The 9,661-nt window shown below is 40.0% G+C and overlaps 1 protein-coding gene across 1 annotated transcript; it reads right to left on the minus strand.

The window, feature by feature from the left end:
* Positions 1 to 4,219: 4,219 nt before the first annotated feature.
* On the minus strand, positions 4,220 to 4,982 carry LOC125149865 (collagen alpha-1(I) chain-like). Its single transcript, XM_047829018.1, has 2 exons — positions 4,491 to 4,982; positions 4,220 to 4,408 (listed from the first exon to the last, which is right to left on the minus strand). The coding sequence occupies exons 1-2, from the start codon at positions 4,980 to 4,982 to the stop codon at positions 4,220 to 4,222; spliced, it is 681 nt and encodes a 226-aa protein (XP_047684974.1).
* Positions 4,983 to 9,661: the final 4,679 nt, after the last annotated feature.

Consider the following 9,661-nt stretch of genomic DNA (forward strand, 5'->3'; position numbering starts at 1 on the left):
CATGTATACCTAATGACAATTATACAAGCCAAGAATATGTCATTTGGTGTTTAAGGGAATGAAAACCATGGCTTTCTATAAATATTCTCATAAAACACCATATAAAGAATGAAATTGGACATGGCTTTTTTCATATTCAGCTTCTTTCAATAATATAAATATTTCTTTCACGGTTTCTACTTTATAGAAATTAGGTAAAATGAAGTATGTCTTTTGATTACTTGTTTAGAGAGACTAATGCCACCATGCAAAATAACATTCCATACTCAACATGGAACAAAAGATATAATGTCACAAAACATTTTCATCTTGCTCCTATTTTAACTACAAAATTTACTTTAAAAAGCGTGGCAATGTTTCTTTTAAAAATATTCATTTTCTTCTTTCTACATGCACAAAAATGATTCTTTCCCACCTCTCTCCACAGTTAGAACTCTTATTCAGAAAATAGCAGGCATGAGATTACAGCCAGCAAAAAATGTCTACCAATGAAAGCTAACTAAAGGGTTAAAAATTGTGTAAGGACAAATGGAAAATCACAAGTAATTTTTAAATTACTTCAATATTATATTTTCTTATTTATTTCCATTTTTATTCTTAATTATGAAACATTTCAAAACGTCAGAGATCTGTATATCCACCATTTAGGTTTTTAAAATTTTTTTTATGTTTATTTATTTTTGAGAGACAGAGCATGAGTCAGGGAGGGGCAGAGAGAGAGGGAGACACAGAATCTGAAGCTGGCTCCAGACTCTGAGCTGATAGCAGAGAGCTTGAGGTGGGGCTCAAACCCATGATCCGTGAGATCATGACCTGAGCTGAAGTCAGATGCTTAACTGACTGAGCCACCCAGGTGTCCCTGTCACCATTTAGTTTTAACCAACATGAACATTTTGTATAGATATCTATTCTGTTGTCTTTTTTTAAAAAATATTTTTTAATGTTTTTATTTATTTTTGAGAGAGAGAGAGAGCAAGCAGGGGAGGGGCAGAGAGAGAGGGAGACACAGAATCCGAGGCAGGCTCCAGGCTCCAAGCTGTCAGCGCACAGCCTGACACGGGGCTCGAACCCACAAACCGTGAGATCATGACCTGAGCTGAAGTCGGACACTTAACCAACTGAGCCACCGAGAAACCCCTGTTCTGTTGTCTTAAAAAAAAAAAAAAAAAAAAAAAAAAAAAGTTTATTTATTTTGAGAGGGGGAGGGGAGAGAGAGAGAGGGACAGACAGAATCCCAAGCAGGCTCTGTGCTCTCAGCCTGAAGCCCTGCGCTGGGCTGTATCCACGAACTGCGAAATCATGACATGAACCGAAATCAAGAGTTGGAGGCTTAACCCACTGACCCATCTAGGCGCCTCTGTTGTCTTTTTAGAAAGATTTTTCTTCAGTAAAAAGAAAACATTAAAAGCTTTGTCATTGTTGTCAGAGGGGTGAACCACTTCAACTGAAATTATCTGCTAACTTCCTTTTAAAACTTTTAAAGGTTGACAGAGAGGCCTCTAAAAGAAATTCTTTCCCCATGATTCTTGTACCGTGTCAATGTTCAAAAATAATACCAATAGTAATCACTAGAATTTGGGTTTGCTTATAGGGGAGATTTTTTCCTAAATAAATTAATTAAACATGGAATAGAAAGTACATCTTGTAGACTTTCTGTTAATGATGTGTTTCATAATTATTGTAAAAATATATTTTTAAAAGATATCTTAATTCGTCTACTCCCATATGTCCTATACTTGATTTGTGTGAGGAGGTGAGGGGTAGGTGTGTGTGAAATATACTTATGGGTATGGATAACTTTGTGTTAACTTTTAAAAAACCTTAAATGAGGTAAAGATTCTATTCCACCCTCTTCTGAAAGTCCCTGATAGTCAGCAGATTTGGAAAGATGTGATAAGTAACACAGAACAGTTTTAAATACAAAAATTATTAATAACTGAAACAATAAATTAACTTTTGTAAGTAATATATTTAGAGATTATTTACATGGTGGGTGAAAATACGGCCTTGGTGCTCATCTTTAGGTACAGCTAGAAACTAAATCACAGTTCATCTTTCCCTTGCTGGTAAACATTAAAGTGGCAATTCCCAAATTTCAGACAATGCTGTAATTATTATGGAGTAAACTATGAACAAAATGTTTTATGTGATGTACCCTGGGCCAGCCCTTTTGATATAAAATTGAAGATGTTTACGTGTTTTGCCGTGTGGGCCATTCATGGCTATGTTCTATTAACTCTGGGTTTACTGTGTGATATTATGTGTATTTGTCTTGGGGCAAACAGCTTGTTTGTCTCAAATCAAAGTCTAAAAGATAATTCTTTCTCTTTCTATGGGCTTAAAATAGTTTTTGTTTGGATTGAGATTTACTGTTTGCGGTGAATTATCCCTCTGTTGGCTCTTTTCTATTCATTATAATATATAATTTTGGTTAAGCAATTGTATAATCTTTTCTATACCATTATTCTGGACTTCTGTATAAAAGTTGAAAAATGTTTTCCACAAACAAAATGCTTATGCTTGCATATTCAATATCTTTCCTATTGGACTTTGGACACAGTCTTGTGTAATGGAACTCATTTGTTATGAGAGCTTTTTTTTTCTTTTTACATATTTTGTTTAAAACAGCTATTTGAGTTTAATAATACTATATTTTCCATGATAAAGTTAGAGTAGTATTTTTTCACTTCAAAGAATGCCAAAAGCTTTTTTGAGTTTTCTTCAAACGGGTTTCGCTAACCATACATATATTTATAAATATATCTACATATTTTATATGTATATTTAAGAACACTTAGCTCTAAGTTTCATAGTCTTTACATCTTATGGCACATTTTTCATGATTTGTAAAATATTTTTTTTCCTTTACACTGGGACTAAACATTTTGAAAACTCATTTTTCAAAAGTATCAGGAATATTTTAATAGCAATAACCTTGTTAATTTTTGTTGCTTATTTCCTGGTCAAGATAGTCAAGCTGGCTTGAGATTGCTCAGTTCTTTAAAAGAGAGTTCTTTAATTCAACCTGTTTTAAGCTGAAGCGTAGGTGACTTTCTATGACTCTGTTTACATAACAGTAGTAATCATTAAATACGACTGACTTCATAACTCAAAACATACACTTAAGTGTAGGAAATAAGTGGTACATAAACATTTCATTCAACTGTATTTTATACAGGAAATGTAAAACTTGAATCTTTCATGCAGTCCTTCTCTCAAATGCTCATGCAAATATAATTTACGTAATACACCAACTGCACTGGATTTATATAGGTAGAAGAAAAGGAGCCTGAGAAAAGGAGCCTTTAGGAAATACCAACTCATTGGGAAACATCTGATGAATATTTTTCATTGTGCTTGAATGAATGATTTTTTACATAGAGACATATTCCACCATCAATAAATACCACTATGAATTTTGCTACGCCACGCCCCCCTCACCCCCCGTGGAATTTTTCCTTACGGTAGTTAGACCGACCTTGGCCAAAAACAAATACATTCCCACACGGAAACACAACTACCGTCTACCCGCACCCACACCCCGCCACCCAGGTGCAAGGCGCCACGCTGGGCTCTCGGAGGATACAGATAAGGAGGACCGCCAGAATTTCTGGCTAGGTCACGTGGTGCGACCACCCTGCCAAGTACCTTTCGGTATTTACTTGAAAACTTCAGAGACGAGCAACTTATTGTAGCCTCTGCCTTCAAAGAATTTAAACCCAAGTGGAAAGGATTAGGAATGCATACATCTCTCTGCTCGTACCGAACAGGAGTCCACACAGCAAAATAAAAACAACTAACGTGTTTAGAGATGGCCCACCGCATTTCACAAAGCGCTCCCATCCAAAGGAGGGGCCGGTAGAAAGGTTCAGAGAGCCCTGGCTCTCCAAAACAGGGCGAAATCAAATCTGGGCCGCGGGTGAGTACCTTGAAAAAATTCGTGGTGGAGATGGCATCTGAGAAAGGCCTCGAAGCACCCACAGGGTTGCGAATGCCGGCGCGGTCACCCCAGATGGAAGGACCCCCTACCTCGCTCTAAAGCCAGTTAAACCGCGGGGCCCACGCTACCGGGCACGATTTTAGAAGCCCCCCTCCAAATGCAAGGGTCCGACCTAGGAGGCACTTCCGCTGTGCAGTTTGCTAAGTTTGGATTCCGAGAGTGCATGGGGGAGTATACGGCTCACGCAGGTGGGACCCTCTCTCCGCCTTAGCTTAGACTCTATGCGAGACGCTCCCGCCCGCCAAAGGCTGCGGTGGCCACAGAGGCTGCCGTGATTGCCGCTTCCCCCACCAAATTCTGGCGCTCAGGAGGCGCGCTGCAGTGGAGACCTGAGTCCCGCCCCAGCCCGAAGGAGAAGGCGCAGCGCCTCCGCTCGCGCTCCCGGGTCGGGGAGCCTCCTTCCTCCCCCTTTTTCCCCGCGGCGGCGGCGGCGGCGGCTGCGGCGGAGGCAGCGGAGAGGGGAGGGGGGGAGCGGACGAGGGGCGGAGACAGGGAGGAGCCGCGACCGCCGCGGCCCCGCGGCGGCAGGTGTGGATGGGCGCGGCGGAGGTGCGGAGGAGACTGAGGTGCGGGGATGTCCACTCCCGCCCGCGCTCGCCGGGGGCCCGGGCTTGGGGGCGGGGAGCGCCTCCCGGGAGGAGCTCCGAGAGCTGCTTCGACCTGCGCACAACTTGGGGCGCGGCCCGGGCGCGCAGGTTCCACGTCCGGCGCCGGGAGGAGAAAGGCGCGCGTCCCCGGCCGCGGCGCCCGCGCGGACCCCAACGGTGAGGCGGCGGCCAGGGGGCCGCCGGGGGGCGGCCGGGGCTGGAGGGTGGACGGCGCCTCCGCCCTCCGCGTCGACCGGCCGGTAAGCGAGGAACGCGCAGGCAGCGGGGCGGGGGCGCGTCCCTCGCCGAGTTAAGAGGGGGGCCTCGGGGCCCGGCGCTCGGCAGACTTCGCCACGGGCCCCCGGGCGAGGATGCTGCGGCCGGGTCTGGCGCATCCCGGGCCACGGCGGCCCTGGCTCTGCGCAGAACCTTCTCCACCTCCTGCCCAAATAGCAGGTTGTTTCCCTAGCCTGACCTCGGAAGTCGCAGGTCCGCTCTCTTCCTCTAAACGGCGAAGGAGGAACTGTGTGTGTCCGGGAGCGCGTTGAGGGCGAGCGCTTTCAACCAGCGATGTTTGATGAGAGCCCGTTCCCGAGTTAAAATGCCTGTCACTTTGCAACTTCTCTGTTCTCTCCCCTCTTCGAGGGAGAAGTCAGGCGACTTTTAAATCCCCACCTGGTAGAATTAGAGTTTATTTGCGCTGTATACAGGTGGGAAAATGATGCTCCGTAAAATCCTGGTTTTTCCAACAGCGTTTCACTTAAAAGAGCCTCCCATCCTGCAGCGAGATAATGGCAGTCGTGAAACACACAACAGAAGTGTTCACCTAGCGCCGCGTTGGCAGGGGAGAAGTTAAGGAAAACTTAAGCATAAGCGACCCCTGAATAGGCTTCTTGCGGGACCGTTTTGTTCCGGTGCAAGTGGTGTTAGGACTGGAAATGACAGCTCAAGACCTACGCTTGGTTTGGAGCTGAGGCTGGGGCCCGACACCCCTCACCGCCCCGGGACTCTCGAATTGGGCCTTTTTGCTTCCTTCACTGAAATCATGGCAGCTTTGAAGTGAAATGAGGAAAATGATCCTCCTTTTTGCCCTGGAGTTTATTACCTCTGCATTAAAATGTGTCTCTCATGGGCAGAAATGTAAACAATCTTCTATTTTATACTTTGTTTTAAAGACCTTTTACTTGAATCGGTTAAAAAAAAAAAAGGATTTAAAATGGACAGCCAAATTTAGGCTTGTTTGTTGTGGAGTTTTGTGTTTGAGGGAGGGAGTGACTTTTAAGTTATTTTTAAAGGCTAATATTGATTACTTTTCATTGTTTGCAGATGTTAATCCCTCAGTGAAGGCATTTTAAGGAATAAATGAAAAAATAACAGTGGGTTAAGTCCACTCATAAGAACTGTAGCCTGCCCCCCTCCTTTTTTTCTTAACCTGTGACAGAGCCTCATGAAAATCGAGCTTGGGATGTAAAAAACATCTTAAGTTGAATTTTAGGCCTCCAAATGAAAAATGTTCATTTGCGTTAATCCAATAGAATTCTCAGACTTTATGGAATTGTCAGCTTACGATGTTTATTTTTTTATTTATATCGTATTAGGACTTTACATGTGGATATTTCTTCGGTAATTGGCAGATGTGGGGAAAAGTCAGAAGGCCCTTTAAAAGATACAGACTTACTCTCTGGGTGAAATTTTATAGTTCTGAAAAGCACGTATCAGAGACAAAGCTCTTAACTGATAACATTGACTGTTCTCTTTTTGAAATTTTAAATGGATTAAGAAGGGAGGTTTTATACTTCATACTTGGGCATAGTTTTTGAAAATGCAAGTGGAAAAGAAGTTAAGAATATCATTTTTGTACAATGTAATAACTAGACAGCTATTCTAGAGGCTATAAAAATGCTTGAGGAAATAAAATAAAAAGGTAGCATAAAATTATGTATTGTACTGTTAGAATTTTAAGGAGAATGCATACTTGTAAGTCTCAAATACTCAAGTGAGCAGTATTAAAGTGGATCAAATAGAAGAATTTTCTTGCATATCATTTTTTCTCAGATTAAAAAAATATGTATTTATTTTGGTTTGTCTTAAAATTGAAGTTATAGTTAAATTTTGTTGGTACCTATATGGGATAATACAAAGGTTGGTAAGATGTCTTTTGCTTGGCACATTGACATTTAGTGACAGGTATCCTTAAATTTTTCATAGAGTTGCCACAGTTTTTCTTCACTTGATGTATTTGGGTAGTTTTAGCATATAAACACCACAGGGTCTCTTTAACAAACTTACATTGTAAAAGAGCAATAGATTAAATCCCTGATTATTAACATTTCAAGGATGGAAACCTACTTTTAAATAAAAATGCCTTTTTGAGGACATTTTAGAATACATATAAGGGTATGATTCTGGGAGACTGTTTTTGATAGTTCTTTTCCTATTCTTTGAAATCATAAAGTAAATTAACAAAAGAATCAATAATTATGTGTTAACAGTTTCTTGATGTATTTAACAGACTGTTTCCTTAATAGGAATCTCCCAAGTGTTTCAGAAATTTGTGTAAGAGCAAGAAAGTTTATCTTCTGTTCAGATGTATTTCTGTAGACTAGGAAGAAAAAAGTTTAGAGTAGGCCAGTCTTAAATAATAAGAAACAATGAAATTTGATCTTTGTATTGTAAAATGTGTTTTCACTGAGGACTTTTAAACTGTGTCCTGTCTTTAAACACATTAGTATAGAAAGTAAATCAGATATTTCATTGGCAAAATATAAGTGCCCTAATGCTTTGATAATGATTATTGAGACTTTTTCCCCCCACATCTTATATAAGCAGTGGGGTCCAGAAAATTATCAAAATAATTTTGGATAAGATTGAGATGAAGTGAAAAAAATCCACGCATGATTATGGTATATATGTATGTTGTTTTGCAGCAGTGAAAGAGTGAAAAAGAAGAGTTTAGGATCAAAATTTATCCACGTTAGTCAGATTCCCTAGCATTTTCTACTTTATTGTGTAATTGACTTTTTAGCTAATATGTAGTTATTCCGTGTTTTAATACAGCAGACATCAGAAAAAAATAAATCTCATTTGAGAATCTATAATCTTGGCTTTATCAAATATACACACTACTCTATATTGTCTACCTATCAACATTCAAGCTATTCAACATTTGAGACAATTTACAAACTAAATATATTATAAACGTTAATTAAAGAAGTAATTTTCATTTTAAGAGAATTCCTTCTGAGGGGTTATTTTTAACATTACAGATAGCACTATCCTTTGAGTAAAATAAGAATTAATTACAAATTATACTTTTAGCAAAGGGAAAATGCAATTTTTATTGGCCTTGGGGGCATGTATGCTAAGTAGTTTGTGGCCCAGTTTCCATTTCTGTATCTGTGCTGCCTCTGACCATGGATTGGGTACTGCGGGAGGAAAGACTGTGAGGAGAAAGTTAATAAAAAAGCTACATGAGTTGATCATAGTTCTGCTCAGAAACCTATGTCCACCTGAATTCAGAACCAGAAGAGAAATTCTGACAGTCTGTTTCCCCAGCCCTTTTACATCGATTTCTGAGAGTTAGCAGTGGCAGAGAAGAGTTGTTGTCTCTGCCATTTGCAAAGCCGACTGCTTGATCCACAGCAAATCAAACCCAGGAAATCTTTTAGTCTTGTCCATTTCAGTTCCACTTCCTTGCCAGGGGCATAACAGCTGAAGTTAAAAGACTTATACCCAAATGGGAAAATTAGTGCCATTTGTGTAGAGGCAGTAGCCTTATTCAAACTGCTTTCAACCTAATTGGGAAAAAAAAAAAAGACAGACTATGACTTGATTAGAAGTCCTCCGGGTTGGGTAGCACGTAGGAGACTATGGCTCAAGAATGCTTTTAGGTTTTTCACTTATTTTGAATTAGTTATAGTTTGCATTGTATTCTCGGGTTTGTGTGTGTGTGTGTGTGTGTGTGTGTGTGTGTGTGTGTGTCTGTGTCTGTGTCAGTGTGTCAGTGTCCTTTTCTTCAGCTTCTACAATTTGGAATAGGCAAAAAGTACCAAAATGGTAAACTTTAAAGTGACCAAGATGGCATCGGGTTGGTCATGTAAAAGTTCTTCCACTACCCCGGCACGTCTATAACAGAGGTAATGCCCCGCTGTATTTACTTCCGTGTATTGTAAATTTAGGGTTTTTTTTTTTTTTTTTTTTGCTTAGAAGTAATCTCAGTTTTGAGAAGGGGAGAAGAGAAGGAAAAGAACATTGCCTAAAAACCAGTGCCATCCGACAACCGATGTCTTCAATTAGCTCTGTCAAATTTCGGGTGAACTTTGGCCCTGTTAGTAAATTGGATATGTATTAAAGAAGATTTTTAACAAATCAGCTCAGAAAGGCCTGCTCCAGAAACTTGTGGTATGTGTGCTTTTGCCATTAATCTAAATGTAACATGTAAGACCAATATTATTATACATATGAGGTGAAATTGTTTTGGAGTCCAAATGTAGGAAAGGATTCAGTCCCCAAAAAAACCAAACTGATAAGATCTTACTAAAATCACCTGAGATTTTTGACTTACAGCGCACACCCAAGTGGAAATTCAGGTCATAAAATCATTATTGAATAGCCCCATGGAATAATTCTTTTCTTTCTTTAAACCTGACCTTTTACCTGTTATCTCCACTTCATTAAGTTAATTTAAAAAAAGTCTCAGATAAGAAACAGTAGGCTCAAGGAATAAAGTGTGAGAGCTCTGTGGTAAAATCTACCTATAGTGCATGAAGTCTTTTAAAATTAGGATTTAAGTGGCTTTTAACTAGAGTGGCTTTTTAGGTAACTAACTGGTAATATTGTCACTTGACATTTCCTTTTCATATTCTGTGCCATAACTCAAAACTGATTTCCTTTTTATGGGTAAGAGTGGAACTATAATAAATCAAAAACAAAACAAACAACTTACAGCTTACAGTCTGATTTTAATATAGAACACTGCTGCATATTTGCTAGCACCTGAAAAGATTCTAGGTTGCTTCATTATTTATTTTTGTTTTTGGAATGGGGATTAGGATTTTTTTTTTTAATGCAAAGA

Source organism: Prionailurus viverrinus, chromosome D4 (assembly GCF_022837055.1).
Source record: "Prionailurus viverrinus isolate Anna chromosome D4, UM_Priviv_1.0, whole genome shotgun sequence".
Classification (NCBI taxonomy): Eukaryota; Metazoa; Chordata; class Mammalia; order Carnivora; family Felidae; genus Prionailurus; species Prionailurus viverrinus.

Excerpts from the sequence above, each read along its gene's own strand:
- LOC125149865 (XM_047829018.1), bottom strand. The coding sequence starts at position 4,982 with ATGCGCCAGACCCGGCCGCAGCATCCTCGCCCGGGGGCCCGTGGCGAA. Across the intron at positions 4,409-4,490 it reads GGCGGTCGCGGCTCCTCCCT|GGGGAGGAAGGAGGCTCCCC; the intron begins GTCTCCGCCCCT and ends GCGGGGAAAAAG.